Here is a 19,509-nt window from a genome sequence, read left to right as displayed (position 1 = left end):
GTTCCTTTTGACGGTTATAGTCCTCCGTAGTCCATATAAAGTCCCCGTGAATCAGTGTTTGTCTGTAGCCCTCTCTCCTCCTCCTCTCTCTGCAGTGGCGTGTAGCTCTTTTACAGCCTTCTCTTCAGGAACAGCAGCTCCACAAATCTCTGTGATTTAGCTCTGTTCCCGTCCGGGCCGTCCGACTCAGCACAAGTGTCATGTGCTGTTGCCAATCCGCTGTCAGGGCGCCCTCTGCCCCACTATTTATGCCCCGCTCTCCTGCTTTATTAGCCATAGATTACTGCTGCCCGCACGCTGTGGATGGCCAGTGCTGTCGAGGGAGAACCGCATTGACTCAAACTGTGTCAGAGCAGGCTAAACTGTCGCTAAATAAAACCGTCTCATTATCATCAGCGGTGTAATTAATAGACCCAGAGATGGTAACTTTTACATGGTTGTGTTTGTATAATGTGTGCAAGCTCCAATGGACTGTCTTTTGTGTACATTTATAAAACATATGAATTACTACTGTTTGGATTTCAAGTGCCTTTAGTTCATGCGTGTTAGTTACCTTACAGTAAACTGAAATATCCCACATCAGGCTCTATGTAATTAATTGAACACTCGCTTGAGATCCATAATACACACTTCACCAATATGTGAGTCTGGTTACAGGTTATCTCCTCAAATTCAAATGGGTGTGATCGATGTACATTGTTGGGAGTAACACGTTATAAAAGTAACAAATTACTGTTTTGCATTGCTTTTTGCTGTAACACAGTAATGTTAGGCATTACAGGGATAAAAATGGTAATATTGTACTTGGTACAAATGTCAGTAATGCTCACTACAATGCTTTTTGAACCTGGATTGAAGTGATGGTTTATACAAATTCACTCAAATCACCATGATAGCAGCGGTTCCGATTGTCTGGACGGGCCCGGACCTGGTTTAATACTGGTTCAGTCCTGGTTCAATCCTGGTTCAATCCTTGGTTCAGTCGGTTCAGTCCTGGTTCAGTCCTGGTTCAGTCCTGGTTCAGTCCTGGTTCAGTCCTCAGTTCAGTCCAGGTTTAGTCCTGGTTCAGTCCATATATGGTGTAAAAGTTTGGCATTTTCACTCACTGATTGTTATTTGATGATCAGCGACAGCTATTTTGTTGAGAGGAACTTAAAAGTGCTGCAATACTTGTGTAATGCCTTACATTTTAAATGCAGTAATATTGTTTTAGAACAAATTACTTTGAAATGACAGTAACAAGTAATAAGGAACACATTACAGTTTTGAAGTAACTTGCCCAACAGTGTCGATATGTGAATTAGCCAATCAGGGACATGCATGAATGCTTAAAAAAGAATGGAAAAACAAAGCTCAGCTGACTGGAAAATGCAGTGGATTTCTGTAGAATCGGTGAGCAAAGCATTAAACTATGCTATTCTGAGATGAGATGATTTTTTTCTAAATATTAGGTGACCAGTGAGCTCTTTAATTTCGCATGGGTCACTGAAATAAACAAATGTGATTGCACAGCTCTGTCTGAGTTTGGTTTGAGGTGTGATGTAGGGAGAGGAGAAAATAATAACATGAAATTTATTTAAGAGAATAAGCCAGCGAAATGAGTCATCCACCCACCAACTAGACCAAGTTGAAGAAATTGTATCAAAATACAGCTGAAATAAATATTCTTATTACCATAATCTATATTGTGTTTTGCAGAACTCTGGTACGTCAGCCACCTCCTCTCCAAATGCCCCTGTGACCGGCTACAAACGAATGGTGATCCCCACTCAGCCTCCTCTCACCGCCACCAAGAAGTCCACCCCCAAACCCCAGTCCCCCGCTGCAGTCCAGTCCACTCCCCCCTCCTCTGCCCCGTCAACCAAACCAGTGTCCCAGCAGCACCCTGCCCCTCAGCCTGTGCCCGCCTCCTACGCCACTGCATCCACCCCGAGCCAGCCCACTTTTAATGTGCAGGTGAGCCATTGGAGTACAATATACAAAACATTATAGCCACCTGTAAACATCAATATTTCTGAGATGGTAAGACTAAACAAATTTATCCTTAATGCTTTTCGAATATTGGCAAATATTGTTACTATTTCTTACTTTTCATTAAAATTCATAGTTGTCTTTTCACCATTCGAAATATAGAAGATTTTGTTTTGAATATTTATTGTGGCAATGGTCCAAATTTTTCATCATTCTGAAAAACATGGATAGATTGACTTTCTTTGCAGATTTTCATTTGTGATATTAAAGACATTCACTTAAATTCAGGTGAGGTCTGCCCAGCCAGGACCCCAGCAGCACCCCTCCCCGGCAGGACAGGGGTACAATCAGCACCCTATCCGCAGCCCAGCTCAGGTCCAGTACATGCCCGCCCAGCCCAAGGGTCCCGACTTCGCCTACGGACCCCCACAGCCGGGCTTCTCTCCCATGAGCCATGGAGGGTATCCCGAGCAGCAGCCCCGGAGACCAGAGCCTGCCCCAAACCAAGGGTACCAGCAAGGAGCACCCAAGAAGACCTATATCACAGACGTCCCACCCAGTCTGGCACCCTACGCCCCTGGACCAGCTGTGCCACCAAAGGTAACACGAGTTCAGAATTTGTATATTGATTTTACTAGTTTGGAAGTTTATTTAGTTGTAAACGTCTACAATTTTTCTAGACAGACAACCTTAAACAAACGAACCAGCACATTGCTCACATTCTGCATTTAAACACTGTAAAACCAGAAACTGTATAGGAAAAGTTAAACGTTTGTTTATTTAAGGGGTATCCCATAAAGCTTTGCAATGTGAGGTCACAATCTATTTTTAGCAATTGTGAAAAACACTATTATGTGACAAACCTAGTGAATAATAATTTTAATGCACTGGATTTATCTACACAGCACCATTCGGGACACTCAAACTGCTTTACTGTATTAGGGCCTGTTTACACGTGAACGCTTGCGGGTAAAAACGACAAAATATTTTATCAGAAGTACCTTTTGTTTAGACGGTGACAGAGTTTTTTAGGCTTAAAAACGCAAAACTCTGAAACCACCCTCCAGAGTGGATAAGTTGAATACACTCCGTCGTAACATTTCCGTCTACACTGCCCAAGACGCAAAACTCTGGTCAGATCTTCTCACGTCGTGTACGCGTTAATGACACATACATAGAGTACACAGAAACAAACATTTATTTATTTATTTGTTTACATTAACCTTAACAGGAGAGACGCATTGTACCAGGTTGTAGCACCAGTGCTAATTTCCACCTGTAGTGCCTGGGCAGATTAATTGATTGATTGTATTTAATTGACCTTAGCTATCAACTGTTCTTCCTGGAGACCTATGTAGCATGTTTTGGGTTTTATGTAGCCATAGCTGCCTGGCATTCATATCAAATTCCAATCCAATTCTGTACACTTTTACGTCACCGTATGCACGCAGATTTCCCCCCGAAAATGCTCATCTAAACGCGGAATAAAAAGTGAAGGCGTGACGCCACTTTTCCCTCTTCTGTTCAGACCGTCATCATATAAACGTAGCCTTATATATTTTCTGACTGCCACCAGTCACACCAAAAGTACTCAAAACTCATAACCACGAATACATTTTTCAGTAAAGGTTTTGTAAATGCACCTTTTTGTCTCTTAGTAGATAGTTATTAAAACACTGACATCTTAAAACCACAGTACCTTATTTAACATAATGTCTCCAGATAAGTTCTTAAATGCCAAGTCTCTCCTCTCTTCCTCTTATGGTCTGGTGTCTCTGTGGTCTAACTGTGCTGTCACCTCTGATCATCTGTGAACCTGTTGGGACGTTTAATCCTCTAGCCTGTTCTCCTCACACTCTGGGGTTTTTCAGAGTGTGATATCCTGGAAAACCTCCACAGAGAATACGCTGCTCACTTTCCTTCAAGTTGTCTTATCTAAACCTCTGTGGGATATGAGGCCTCATTGATCTACTGCAGAGACCAGCTTTTTTTAATTCCATTTGAATCGATTAGACCTCAAGTTTCCTTAAGTCCTAAATCTAAAATAACTGGTTATGTGTTAGAGTTGTTACTTGGTTGTTACATTGACCCATTCATCAGGTGTCTCCAAACATCGTTTGATTTAAAGTTGACCTATTATGCAAAATAAAGAATTACACCTTCTCATTTACCCTCTCAAAGTTGTATTTAGAGTGATCTTTGTACTCCATTGGTCCGATCAACCACCATTTTCACAACCACCAGTGTTTGCCCACTGTTCGGTACTTATTTCATTCTCCAATTAATTTTTTTTTGTTAAAGATGCATGTAGGATTTGGCGGTGTGACAAATGAAAAAAAAATCTGCTACTTACTAGATTGATCTGCAGCTGTTCATCGGGAGGTGCTGACAACTTCACGGCTCTTTGTTTATGGACGTTTATGGAGACGTCAGCACACAATGGGCACCGCAGTTCTCTAACGTGGAAGTCAGTAGAGTTGGTGGAAGTCAGTTTCTTTTATTAAGTCGTTTTAAATCAAGGCGAGATTTAAAATGTCCAAATTATACCATAATGATCCACGGGTGTCATAGATTAGATTTATATAGCAAACTCAAGCACTGTGTTTAAAACATTTATTTATGCCTCCTCTGCTAATGTATGCTGAATAATAATTTAGTGTGTAATTTCACTTTTCACTCTATTGTGGATAAAAACTAAATATTTCTATAAGCTGCTGCCAAGTGTACAACCGCATCAGACTCATGTTTATCTTAAATTCTGAAAGATTTTCTGTGGGACAGAGAGCTACAAGTGTCACCTGCTACAAGTTGGTATGCATATTTTTTTTTGCAATTACTGTATATTCAGTAGAAATTATGACAGCGTTCCCATGTAAGAGCCTGTGTCAGTCTTTTGTATACCTCTCCTAAAACCTACAGTTATCAGTGAATACTATGTGTGTTGGGCTCTGTATTACGTTAAGTCAATTTATTTAGTCAAATAAGCTTCAAAAGTGTGTAAATGACCGTAAATGTCAGTAGTTCACGTATTGCCTCCAGCCATTTCTTTATTAATAATCAATGATCTCTTACACATAGCTTTATATGCACCCTAGCACATTTTGCACAATTTACAAAAGCATAAATTAATTTGAATAGCAATGTAGGTCAATAACATATCTTTGAGTGCAGTGCTTCCTGGTTTGCACATTAATCTCCATATAGTGTGTGTATTTGTGTATTTGCGCATTTGTTTTCCTCCACGGCCTCAGATGTATACAGTGGGGAGCTGCATGCCATCTTTCATTGAAACGTTCTCAACAAACAGTTAGTTTAACCTTTATGAATTTTTCAGCGTTCCTGTCTGCTGGGGATTTGCTCCATCTGACTTCATTTGTCTCATAAAAGAGCACTCATGTTCATTACAGGATACAGTAATGCCATGTTCTATATGTATGGATTTATTTCAACCAGGCCTTTATGTTTTAAAACATAATACAACATTAAAAAGGAGTCATTACAAGATATTTAAAAGCAGTTTCTTAGATTTGATTGTAGGGTAGGGCTGTCAAAAAATGTTACTGAACAGATATTAATTCTAAACCTCTTATAGAACCTGCATACTTTATTAGGAATTTGTATTATTTTGTGCTTAAAACCACATTGTATTGACTTCTGTTATAATGAATTGTAATTATTCATATCCTCATCACATGTAACACCTTGAGTGACCTGCCATTTTAGTGAATAAGTTTGATAATTTGCTCAGTAGTTTTGATTTAAGTGCATCTTTGTAATGAGAAGCTAGTCCGTGCACTTTTTCTGTGCCACTGCCTTCCTCAGACCTTTTTATAGAACGCTTATATTGACTGAGAAAAATTACAAATTACTGTGGTCCCTTACAAGAGAGAGAACTATACCACAGAGACAGCTATTATAATCTCAATATATCCAGCTGCCGACAATCTCTGGAAAGTGCAAGGCCCTTGAGTTTTGTTTAATTCAAGGATTTTATGCCGTTTCAAAATACAAACTGGGCCTCACAGCCTGTGGGAATAGCTCATCAAGGACTGTACTTTACTAAATACAAATTAGCTTCAACATCGCAGCCATATCTTAAAAATAAGTCTAATTATATTTGTACCAAACAAAAGTCTACATTTTGCTGGAAAAGCTTGCTGCAGTCCCAGTGTAGTACGTTCAAAAAGGTGGCCTAATAGGTTTGTGTGCAGCTCTTTGATATCAGATAAAAGCAAATACTAATTTTATAGAAGCAGCATACTCCTTCTAAATATACGTATATGTATACAATTGAGAACATCGCTGCAAAGAAGAGCCCCCTTTTTGTTAAACTGACTTCCATTGACTTCCTTATTCCCTTATACCACAAATCACAATTGTGTTCCTTTCACAAAATCTATTATCTATTATTAAATGATCGCAGTATGGTTCTTTGTAAAAAGTGGACTATTTAGAACTGAAATCCAAATGTATTTTTACTGAGCAATAATAGCATCTGAATAACTTGGATGAGTCAGGACAAAAAAAAAATACATTTCAAACATAGTCTCTGAGATGACTTTGTAAGACAGATCACAATGTATTATTACAAAATCATTCAAATTGTTCAAATGACTGTTTATAGATGTGAGCCTATATAATTATGTGCAACAATAACACGTACACATTGTGCCTCTAATATATTGTTTTTCTTCTTCACATCTACAGTGGATAATAATCTTGTGGGACCAAATTAAAACCGGGATCAAAACCCTTATAGTGCTTTCAAGTAATCTTGGCCCTGCGTCATGTTATAAGATTTTGTTTATATTTGTTGTGTTTACCTTTTTGCTGTGAGTTGAGCCCATAGACCAGACCTGTCAGACTCAGGCCCGGGGGCTAAATTTGGCCCGCGATATAATTATATCTGGCCCGTGAGATCATATCAAATATGTATCAGAGCTGCCCGTCGGCTACAGATAGGCTATAGAGACATTATTTATTTTAAAAAAATTTAAATTATTTTATATTATGCTTGTTCTGGATTCAGTGTTTAAGCAAAACTATTATTAAAGATTTATTTTAATAAGAAAAGCATATCTCAAAATAAGAGAAAACATGCAGATGTTGTGAAATTTTTTAATAAATATTTAACTTGGCCTACGACTTAGTCCCAGTTTTTAATTTGGCCCTCTGTGAATTTGAGTTTGACACCCTTGACATATAGACTGTATAAAGAAGTGGAATAAGCGAGTGTGACATCACCCATAGTGTTCACACTCAGATAAAGCTTGCGATGCTCGTGGTTATAGGAGCAAATTTGGATCCAGGTTCTATGTTATGAATAGGATATTTTTTTTAATGGACAGAATAGCGAAATAGAAAAAAAAAAATCATCATCATCATATAAAGCGCGTTAATATGAACATTTTAAGACCAAAATGACAAGGCTCACAGCAGCATTTACAGAGAGAGTGGAGACAATATTCTAAATTAAATCAATGGGAACCAGGGTCAGTAGGAGCCAGAAGAGCCCCCACGTGAACTTCGTATTTGGAACGCAGTGGCTAGCATGTTAGTTATGTCATGTAATTAGTTATTTATGTATACAGTCTATGTTTGAGCCATGACCAGGGACATTCAAAAGTCAGCTCAACATTTATCAGTTCATTTATTTATTTTTTGTTTATTTATGAGACAGGGACAGTGCACAATATACATTAACCTTATCAGGAGAGATGCATTGTGCCAGGTGGTAGCATTTGAGGTAATTTCCACCTGTATTTTTATAGGTTTGATATTTATAATAGTAAAAATGCACTATTATTCTTCATTGTTTAATATTGAACCACACTGCAAGAAAACTCCCAGATTACGAATTTTGTTCACTTACAGTTTACAACTTGTTTTTGATTCAGATTTTTACAGTTTCGCGGCTGTTAAAGAAAATGTTGCTTTGCCTTGGTTTTCCTTTTTCTGCTATAACACAGACTCTTTTCACCTTGGGCAACAGTTTTTTTTCCCCCACATCACACCTAGCACATTTGTCTGTTCAATAGTCCCTGGCAACATTACTTGCTCTTAAGATATACATTTTCATGAGATCTGCCTCGATAGAAAGAGAACCTTCTTTTGATATACTAAAACCTAGATTTAACTCCATGATGACCTCACTAACCCCCTAATTCAGTTCAAACTCAGTTCAGATCCTGCCCACTGCGAGGATGATCCTGAGTGCTGTCTATGCACTCAGATTTCAATGGTAAGACCTTCTCTGTGACCCCTGCTTACAAACATTAGCAGTTGTTAGTTCCATTTAAATAACAGTTAATCTTTTTTTTTATTCTGTTAGTTTTGTTTACTTGCACATGCCTCGATCTGATCTTTGCTACAATCGCGCCGAAAAGCCACGACGAAAGAGCTTCCCATTTAAAAGCCAGATTAAAAATTGAAAGCAAAAAAAAAAAAAAAAAATCTGTCAACTTTGCCCGGAGATGTGACATGTTCATACGCATAAATGGTGTAAAATCTTCTTAAAAAGGGCCGGGTCATGCCTCTTTTAATCTCAGCTCAAAGATGAACCAAAACACAGTCAATTACAGCAGTTATTTACACATTTCACAACAAGAATCAGAGACATTTTTTTGCGCAGTCCGTGAACTGCAGTCAATACGGAGAACGTGACTTTGATTGAGAACTTTATTAAGCAGTTCATTGCTCGTAATGGAGTGCATTCATGGAAGGTCAGCGTCATTAGAAGTCCGAGAAGTATTAAGATGGAAGCGGACTATGGTTAATTAGTCATGCTAGCTTTGGCTGTCTCCCCTTTCTAAACCCCAACGCAAAAGCTAAGGTGTAAATACAGCTATTCACTTACACCTCGAGGACTCTTAATTACCCAAATCCACTTCTTCATTGTCATAATAATAAGACAGAAAAAATCTAAATGGCTGCCGGTTTGCACGCCACTTGAGTCTATGTGTTTTGGTAGTGTGTTGGGAAGGGAGCTAATCTGGATGATGACTTGTGTTATAGCTGATCTTGAGTGACAGTTGACAGCACAGGATTATTTTGAACCGCTCAATCCTCGCAGCCCTTTAAAGCCCCCTAGAAGGTCAACGAGGGTTTCCACTGTCAAACATATTTAAAAATGTGACGCGACTGCCTCTCAGCGCCGGACACTTCCCCCTTTTGACCTGCCCATGAACATTTACATATGCGGCGATTACCAAAGTGTCCAAAACGTCATGTGGGATCTGTCCTTCATAGTCTTAATACAGTTTCTATGGCGGATTTGGACAGGGTCAAGGAGAGGTGCCTTTTTATTTTGGGGTTGCATAGAGCACAATAGGGAGTGAATAAAATCTGTTAGACTGTGTAAAGAAGTGAACTAAGGGACTGCAACGTCACCCATGGTGTTCCGCTCCAGTCCAGTCAAATGAAGCTCACTGAGGCTTAAGGTTATAGTTGCAAAAATGGAGCCAAGTTCCATATTAGGAATAGGAACTGATTTACAGACAAAAAAAACCAAAAAAAACAAAGACCATAGTATTTTTCTATACTGTACATTTTGACAAATTTAATATTGAAATATAAACTGATGAATTAGTCAAAGGTGGCATGTCAATAGCCCTCAAAACTATAAAGTATCCTTGTATCAGACTAGGAATCTATGTACATACTAAACTTGTGAATCATAAATTTAATCTGCCATTTTACATATAAATACCAAAAAAAATAAAAAAATAATAATAATACAAATCTTTATATAACTCACTCACTCATTTCTGCAGTTGTTCCATGTAAATCCTTACAGTGTATATAAAAACATTAGTTGTCTGACAAGTTTTGTTTGACTAAGACACCATCAACCGATTAGTTGACTTAATGATTAAAGGACTACAGGTCTATAAATATCACATAAATTTGACTTGCAGTAACATTTTTGCCCATAATAACTTTTGCTATGAGTGAAATAACAGCTCTTCTCTAGCGTTTGTAGTCGTGGAGGTCCCTTGGGTGCGTTGGTATTCTGGCACATGTGTCAGACTAAGGGACTGCAACGTCACCCATAGTGTTTGGCTCCAGTCCAGTCAAATGAAGCTCACTGAGGCTTAAAGTTATAGTTGCAAAATTGGAGCCAAGTTCCATATTAGGAATAGGAACTGATTTACTGACAAAATATCAAAATAAAAAAAACTAAGACCATAGTATTTTTCTGTACTGTATAAATTTAATAATGAAATGTAAACTAATGAATTTTTAACAAATTTCTGTGGTTGTTCCATGTAAATCCTTACAGTGTAAATAAAATCATTAGTTGACTTACAAAAGTTGGTCGACTAAGACACCATCGACCTATTAATCGACTTAATGATTAAAGGACTACAGGTCTATAAATATCACAGAGATTTGACTTGCAGTAATGTTTTTGCTCATAATAACTTTTGCTATGAGTGAAATGACAGCTCTTCTAGCATTTGTAGTCATGGACGTCCCTTGGGTGCGTTGGTATTCAGGCACACGTGTTGAGACTAAGGGACTGCAACATCACCCATAGTGATGTCCAGTCAAATGAAGCTCACTGAGGCTTAAGGTTATAGTTGCAAAATTGGAGCCAAGTTCCATATTAGGAATAGGAACTGATTTACAAACAAAATAATAACACCAGGATCATGCAGAGCAGGTTAATACAAACATTTTAAGACCGAAATAATGAGCCTGACGGCAGCAAAGTGAACTGAAGCTGGAGTCAATGGACCCGAAAGAATGCTCGTGCTTACTTCCTAGTCGGAATGCGGCGACTAGTGAGTTAGCTATGTCCATTACATACATTTTACTTCCTTTATACATTTAATTTAATTGTATAACTACATTTCAATCAAAATCTCACATCACAATATGTTTGTTGGATGTATTTGGAGGTTATACTTACAATTTTTGCTACAGAAGTGAAACCAGCATCTGACTTTATTTTAAAAAATGTCAAAATGTTTTGTTTTGTAATTGTGATTCTGGATGGGAAATGATTGGCATAAAAGCTACAGGCAAGATTTTTACTTTTGTTGAAAAGTAGTTGCAGAAATGTGTCAGACTTGATCAGACTTTATTATTCTGTTTTATTAGCCAGAAATCTTTAGAAATGTCTAACCACGTATGCCTTTGATACCTGACCCTGCCTGGAAAGACGTGTGAACAGTTGGCCCCTTAACATCATACTCGTGTGTTGTCCTCACATACTTGACCTCAGATGCCCTTAACCTTAGAACTCGGGACAGATCCTAAAAAAGCTGCCAGTCTGAGTGTGGGATTACAGCGGGGTCATAGATTATATTTTGAGGGTACTGTGTACAAGTAGTCAAGTACAAGGTGCTATTACAGGGCAGTTCAGCACTCAGAGAGGACGAGATATATGGAATACATACTAACTTAGAAATACATCTGTTTAGGATCAAGTATTTTCTATAGCTCACTTCCGACAGCTATTTGAGCACTAAATAATATAAAATATCTCGAGTGTGTGATGGTTTCTTCTCTATTTGCTTCCTTGCAATGGCAATAAAGTGTTTTTTATCACCAGCATACATCATAGTAGGGCTGTACCGATCAGGCTTTTTCAGTTCCATTTCAGATTTCGATATTATGGGTTTAAGTATCTGCTGATACCCGATATCAACCGATACCAGTGCAGAGACTGAAAATAGCATTTACTTCCTTCCTTAAAACAAAATGAACTTCAGCTAAAACTGACATAGCTGTTATTTATCCCTCAACTAACTTCAGAACAGCATTGTATGAATAAAAGTTCAAACATTATTTAACTTCTGGGCCAACTACCACCTTGCCAGACTGGCGCCACCTAGTGCCTCCGCTCAATTTAATTTCTCTCCAGCGACTAGGTCAGGAATCAGAATACACTAGAAGGTTTGCAAGAACCCTGGAAGTGCGAGTCTGGGCACCAGCCAATCAGCGAAGAGCCATATATTCTGTGTTGGCAACGATTCCTGAGATCAAGGATTTAAAGCCAGAACAAAGAGAATGTTTGGTGAATTTTATCAAGGGGAAAGATGTTATTGCCCTGCTTCCCACGGGTTTTGGGAAAAGCTTAATATACCAGTTAGCCGTGTTAGCGGCTCATTACATGTTACATGTCATTACATGTTACAACCGAATAGCAGCGATTGGTTAAATTTAAAAAGTACCCGCCTACGGTCGAGCGAACAAATTCTAATGCTGCAAATTCAGACGGTTTCCACAACGTAAAACTGACTGATGAATCAGGCTATCACTAGTCTTTTGACATCAATTTATATATCCAACAAGGATCCAGCAAATTCTTCTGGATCGGTACTGTTATATGTCAGTATCATCCCTACGTCATAGTTTGTGATGTCACTTCATAACCACCTTTACAGCCAACATAGTTTAATATGATGTATGTTTAAATACAGAAAATATTTGTGCTAATCATTGCTTTGAGTCTTAATGGTAATGTAAAGAAATGAAATGTCTAATCAAATGGTCAAGTTTTTACATTTGTCAAACTTGTTTACGTACTAATCTTACATAATTAACGTTATATCTTACACTGTAAATCACTGTGTATTTGCCATCAGAATAAACTAAATCTTCTGGTCCTCTGAAAGTGACACATTCTAGTTGTTGGTTATTGCATATTTAGAAAGAGGGACACCACTTATATAGAAAGCATTGAATGAATAGTTTTTGTGAATCACCCTCAGGACACTGACAAATGCAGAATGGTGCACATTGAAAACCTGCCACACATTTGACACATCTTTTCCATTCAAATGCCACAAACAAGTCAGATCTGTTTTTTAAAGTGATTTATTTGCGCCAAGGGGCTATAGGAGCGAGCCTTACAAAGTGATGATTGACAAATAATGCTTCTTTAAGTGTTGTTTTGATGAAATGGATCTCAGAGAATATATAATTAGAAGCCAACATCAGGTTTTAGGACATTTACAAACAAAATCTATATTTGGTGAAGTGAGACACACTCATAGGAACAGGGATACAAAAATAAAACTATCACACTGCTCTGGCCTTTCACCACTGGGGCTACTGCTGTTCAAGAATCTGTAATTTTCCGCCAGGCAATTCCAATTTTGTTCTTCCTGTAATAGTATTGTGACTGAAAGAAATAATTTGATCACAAATTCACTCTCAGAATAGTATAGTTTTTGTCTGATATGTTTCACTGTGTGCAAACTGGCACCATTTTCTCTCATGATGTAGCTGGTGAGCAACATTACTGACTTTTTTAAATCTGCACCTATGGGCCTTAGGGGGACAAACCCAAGACACTAGCCAGTTAACTGAAATAGTAGATGGAATTTGTGCTTTAACGTTTTTCCAGAAAATGTCTTGATTTTTTACACTGTCTAAAATGTGTGAAAGTATAAAATAACAAATACAATACAGAAACATTTACATAAGGGAATGAAAGAGTTAATTATAATGGCCATTGTCAAACCATTTTAGCCAGGTTTATTTCAAAGCAACCCAACGCTATCATAACTCACAACTCCCTGTATTGGTTAAGATAAAATGTATATATTTGACCCTCACCTACCATTACTATTAGTACTCAAGCACCTGTTTGGGTTTGGCGGTCGAGATGGATGTAGACGAAGCCATACATTCTGCGTTGGCAACGATTCCTGAGATTGAGGATTTAAAACCGGAACAAAGAGAATGTTTGATCATTGTTTGGTCATTGCGGGACTTGGCGCATTACATACGTCATGACCAAATAGCAGGGAATGGTTAAATAAAAAAATGTACCTGCCTACTGTTAAGCGAACGAATCCTAATGCTGTGAGGTTTCCACGAAGTGAAACCGACTGATGAATCAGGCTACATTACTATGACAATACATTATAATTCTTTGACCTATTGCTTGTAATACACTGTGTTGTTGGCTCCAGTCATTAATAGAAATGATAAGGTTTAGCAATTGTGCTTTTACCTTTTTTTAAGTCAAAACATCACTTACTAGAATCTGAAAACTGCCAATACATTATCTATATACCATAGCTGTACTGCTGAGACGCGTTGACTTTTCTGGACAGATGTCTTGCCCTGTGCCATGTCTCGTGGTGTAGCTCTTTTGCAGGTCAGAGCCTGTTGCCCGAGTGCTAAATGCCTGTGCTACACACGCTATAACATTACTGCGGTGCGTACTACCCAGTGTTTTGATGACACAGACTTTGAGGTGGTCTGTGTTGGATCTTCTTACAGAGGTCAGACCAGCAGCTCGTATCTGTGCGGCCTCCTTGGATTTCACTCTCTCACTCCAGGCTCCCAAAGGCTGTTTCTAGGCTTCTCACAACTCCTTATGTAAATATAGCTGCTAGTGAATGCATCCTGTTGAGCCTAACCAGCGGCTCAGTGTAATGGACAAATATAGCATGCTATCAGTGGATTGTATTGATTATTCCTGCACAGCTCCTGCTTCTTCTAATTAGTGCTGTAAATTGTGTGCTCGGATGCTTGTTAACATTGTACCTTGATTTCTGTTTTATAGCCCATACAACACATATTGAAGGGCTTTCCTTGTATGCTTGCTAGCTGTCCACAGACATGATTTTAATTTAGATTTATTTTGCTTTCTGAATCTAACCTCAGCTTTAATGGGATGGACTAATTGCATATGTATGAATATGCAATATATGAATCCACTTTTCTTGTAGAGGTCATTTTTGCTTTGAATGTGAAATTAAAATGATAAAAAAAAAAAAAGGCCATAGTATTTTCAATACTGTATATTTTGACAAATTTAATACTGAAATGTAAAATTAGTCAACAGGCGCGTGTCAGAAGCTCTATTTATTAGACTAAGAATCTATATACAGATTAAATTTGTGAATCATAAATTTAATCTGCCATTTTAAATATAAATACCAAAAAATAAAAATCTTTAGATAACACACTCACTCACTAATTTCTGCGGTTGTTCCATGTAAATCCTTACAGTTAAAAAAAAAATCATTAGTTGGCTTACAAATTTTGGTTGACTAAGACACCATTGATTGATTAATCAACATAATGATTAAAAGACTACAGATCTATAAATATCACAGAAATTTGACTTGCAGTAATATTTTTGCCTGTAATAACTTTTGGTTTAAGTGAAATGACAGCTCTTCTCTGGCGTTTGTAGTCGTGGAGGTCCCTTGGGTGCGTTGGTATTCGGGCACATGTGTGAGTCCGTCTGCTGTCGTCAGAATGACTTATCACACAGGTGCTGCTCATAATCTTTATTGTGTCAATGTTATGGACACAGCGTCATTAATCAAATGGGTTCTGCACATTCTCATACACAACAGTATTAAATACATGCTCTGTAGTGGGTGGGTGTGTAAATCACAAACAAGCCACTTTTATTTTGGTTGTGTCTGGCTAACAAATCATCTATCTCCATTTTATTTTATTGTATGTGTTATTATTCTTTTTGTTTATAGTGATGTGACATAGCCCAGGTTGGTTATACTAGTTCTGAGTACTAATGCTGCATTACATTTTATATGGACACTCTTTCACGCCATACTCAGTAGTAATAAGTTACTACTGTAGCCACAGCTTCCATTCATACATTCATACTATGAGGGTGGAGTGCCTTGCACAAGGACACAGCAACAGTTTCCACTAAGGCCACTGCTGCCCCACTGTGGTGCCTAGTATTCCCAGTGTTGTCTCATCCAGTAGGTCCAGCTTTTTTTTTCTTAGGCTTTTCTTTAGACGAGAAATGGCATTGACCGGATGGCCACTTGATAGATCAAGACTTATGTAACACTATTCACAAAAGACAAAACATTGTTTTTATTTTTTCAGTATTGATTAGCATCAATCAGTACTTGGGTATCAGTATTTTTTTTTTTACCAAACCTAAGGACCCCCGCCTATTTCTCTAAAACTAAGAACACTTGTCTAACAACTGTTCCTTTTGATTCAAGTTGGACTATTGATGCTTCAAATCCTTCTTCACCTCTGCCTCATCGACTGCAGCTGGGTCTCTCTCATTCACAACAAGTATTCTTTGCTAAGTTAAAATTCACTTTACCTTTGCTTTCTGAAGTAGTAGCTGTGGTGGTTCATTGGGTCGGCCTTAGATCAGAAGTGTAGCTCGTAAATAAGAGGGTCGTGCCACGCTGCCTCCGGAGAGACCAGGAGCAGACGTTAAATAACTCCACGATCGATGGCTGTCACAGAGCTCAGCTACACACTGTTTATTTCAGCTTCCGCCATGTGAAGAGGAGAGGAACTCAAGGTTTTTATTGTTTTATTTTTCTTTATTTTAGGTGTATGAAATATATGTTTTAAACCAGGAATGACTGGTGATTTTTGTTATAGTTTAGTTTAGCTTTTGGTCAGTTTCAACCACTCCTGAAATAAAAAAGAATAACAATTTATGTAAACATAAAATAATAATTTAAAAAAGTAATTAACGCATAATTTCAATAATTTGCAGATTTATTAACAACAAAATCAGGTCTTGATATGTGACATGCATTTTGAAACCATACATTTTTGGTAAAGTAAATGAAATGCCAACATAAACATATAAACATATCTCTAAAGGGAAACAAAATGGTGTAAAATATTGATTGAGAGTCATATAACTGAAAACTCTTCTGCTTGTATGTGAGGAACCAAAATATTTTCAATGTTTAACTGTTCATAAATCTGTCACAAATTTGAAGCGTTTTCCTTCAATTAAAAGTTAAGTAAAAACAGGTCAAACCAAACATTGTCCATTTTGAGTCCCTATTTTCTCTCATTCATGCAGGCTGTAGTGCTGCTGTAAGTCTGAATGAGCTCCTACCTCACAGTGGTGCCCCCTACTGTCCTATATACCACGCTCTTCCCTCCGGTCTCCATCTCACCTCCGTCCCACTCTCCTCTCACACATAAACAAGTTCACATTGTTTTTGGAGCTGAATTCCTCTCTCTCCCTCTCACCCCGTCCACAAGAGCTCTCTTACCCAACGCTTGGCTCCGACTCCATGAAACGTGTCCACTTTCGAAACATTTTTCCCATCCCAAAAGCATCCCCTGTTGGCTGAGATGTGTGCAACCTTGGCCTGCAGTCGTTTTGGCCCTGGATTGCTTCTATAATTCTCTTTAGGTGCTAAGAAGACACTATATTATGGTTTTCTTGGCGAGTGGAAAGACACCAGAAAGGGAAGTGTACCTCGCCAGATTTGGTTTTTAAGGAGTTGACCTGTGAGACTGTCCACCGCATGACTTCAAATATAGACCCAAGAGCACATAAAAGAAAATGGCCGCCAAACCACACCTGCTTCCTGCTCTTATCTTCAGCTCTGTAATTGCACACAGAGATGCCAGAATTCCTCCATCTCCGTCCTCACAATTTGTACCGTCATTTGCCCCTGTTGTTGTTTTTCCTGATTGCTCGTGGCATCCCCGTCCCCTCTCACAATCCCGATGTGTCAGTGCTGAACAGATGACCTACTTTAGCACAATCATACAAAAGCCAAAAGGACATGAGTGTACTGTAGTTTTCAGGAGTCAGGTACAATGGTCATTTATTTAGGTGTGGGTGGAAGTTGGTTGATTGATAGAAATACATTTTAGTTATTTGTGTGTGTAGATTTGATTGTTCCTGTGGGGTCATTTGCTCAGCCTCTCAGGAGCAGTCCCAAATCCATCTTCAGATCTGGAATACCAAGCTGGAGCATTAGCCAATGGAAGTGGACGTCTGTGGACAAGACATATAGTAGCAATCAAGTATGACAAAAATATGAATTTGTGATTACTTCCTTCACCAAAACAAACTATTGCTTCTGGCAGAATTTTCTTGCTTGGTGTATTTTTGTGTTTGAGTTCAGATGTGAGAGGAATACTTTTAATTTTACATAATCTTGTTTATCGTGGTCATCGTTTTTACCTAATTGCATGATGGTTACTTTGGGCATTATGAAATGTCCAACTTTTACATGCCATTGTATATTCTTCATATTATGTACTCTTTCAGTAAATGTGGAAATTGTCAATTATGGCATTGATGAATTTTTTATTCTCCCAGTGTACTCGGTGCTCAGTGCTCTGCTCTTGAATGTTATTTTTTCCTCCTGTTTAATTGGAGCTGAAGCAGCATGACCCATTTTGTTTGTGGAGAACATACATTTATCGGGTGCTCCTCAGAAGGTGGCCTTGAGCTTCATTTGCAGTGCTGTAATGGAGTGGAGCAGAGCTATAATACAGATTACCCACAACCTGTAAAACACAATGAATGTTTCACTGCATTATGCAATGCACAATGTTTGTTTTTTACATTCCTGTCTAGTTTTATAAATGCATCATCCATTTATCAGACAAAACATAATTTGTATTATCAGTCTGTGTCAATCAGTGGCAGCTTTAAGGTGCACTGTGTAACTTTTCTGTCAATAACATGAAAATGCTTTTGCTTTGCCTTGAGAGTTCCACAAAATGGCATTAAACAATGGAGACATGCAAACATGCTTTTAAAGGTTTTTGATTTTGGTTTTAGTTTTTTTCAATAACATATCCATTGGGACAAACAGGTGACGAACCATCCACCAGAAATATTACAGAGTGCACCTTTTAACTGTTTCTCATATTAAAAAAGATAATACTGCATTTGATTATGTATTAAGAACTGGCATATAAGTAATCAGTAAGTAACCAATAAATGATCTTTTAACATATAAAAAAGCTGTAGTTGTCCCTGATGTGTATGACACACATTACCTGCAGCAGGAGCTCACTGCGACCTCACATGCTGCTGGACACAGTTTGTGCATAACAAAGCACTTTACTGCTGTTGCTCACTTTTCTGAACAAGGCACAAAAATAAGGAGCTCTCCATGGCCTCCACTCAAGTTCCTTGCTCCAGTTTTTGCACACTTTTGTTCACAAATGGCCTTTTGGAGTCCATAATCAAATAAGTGATAAATTCATAGCTTTTAGAAATAACATGCAAAATGGTGCTTTTAAAGATAGCCATTTATAAAGCTTTGCAGTGAATTCAAAGTTAACCATGTTTTTATACAAGAGCACCTTTACCATTTAATCCTTCTTAAGAAAAATCATTGTTTAATCAACTTGCACATGCTAAATAGGCTAATCCTCTAGTTCCAGCAGGTACACTTGACCAAGACATCATGAGGTTAGGGGCCGTCTTTTTGTGTTCTGAAGAAGACTATTATGCTGGATTATTCAAACATGCACAAATTAAGTAAAACAAAGGGCCCGTTTTACACTATTTTCTGCTCTAGGTTATAATATTGTTTCCTGAAACAGAAAACACTCCATTCCACCAGGAAGTCCTCCACTGTGTTTTTAAACTCCATACACCTTCACTAGAATCATTTGGATCATTTCAGACCTAGAATTTCCGGTCTCTACTGAACTAAATTTTAAGGTAGCTGTTAACTTGAAAACTACCGCTTCATGATGTCTGAAGGTGGAACAGAGCATTTTGGGCTTTGAAAATGTAGACAAAGTGCCATAATAATAAAGGATTACTCTAACATGTGTGAATGAAAC

At 38.1% G+C, this 19,509-nt stretch overlaps 1 protein-coding gene across 3 annotated transcripts in view; it reads left to right on the top strand.

Moving 5' to 3' along the window:
- The window catches only part of lpp (LIM domain containing preferred translocation partner in lipoma), a 171,964-nt gene that overhangs the window by 97,662 nt on the left and 54,793 nt on the right, over positions 1 to 19,509 (top strand). For all 3 annotated transcript variants that reach the window (XM_055165133.1, XM_055165135.1, XM_020918742.2), the window contains 2 exons: positions 1,699 to 1,956; positions 2,260 to 2,571. In XM_055165133.1, coding sequence (XP_055021108.1) covers positions 1,699 to 1,956; positions 2,260 to 2,571 — 570 coding nt within the window. The remainder of the gene's footprint in view (positions 1 to 1,698; positions 1,957 to 2,259; positions 2,572 to 19,509) is intronic.

Source organism: Boleophthalmus pectinirostris, unplaced genomic scaffold (assembly GCF_026225935.1).
Source record: "Boleophthalmus pectinirostris isolate CB_2022bp ecotype Guang Dong unplaced genomic scaffold, ASM2622593v1 HiC_scaffold_7, whole genome shotgun sequence".
Lineage (NCBI taxonomy): Eukaryota > Metazoa > Chordata > Actinopteri > Gobiiformes > Gobiidae > Boleophthalmus > Boleophthalmus pectinirostris.
This window is presented reverse-complemented; position numbering and strand designations above follow the sequence as displayed.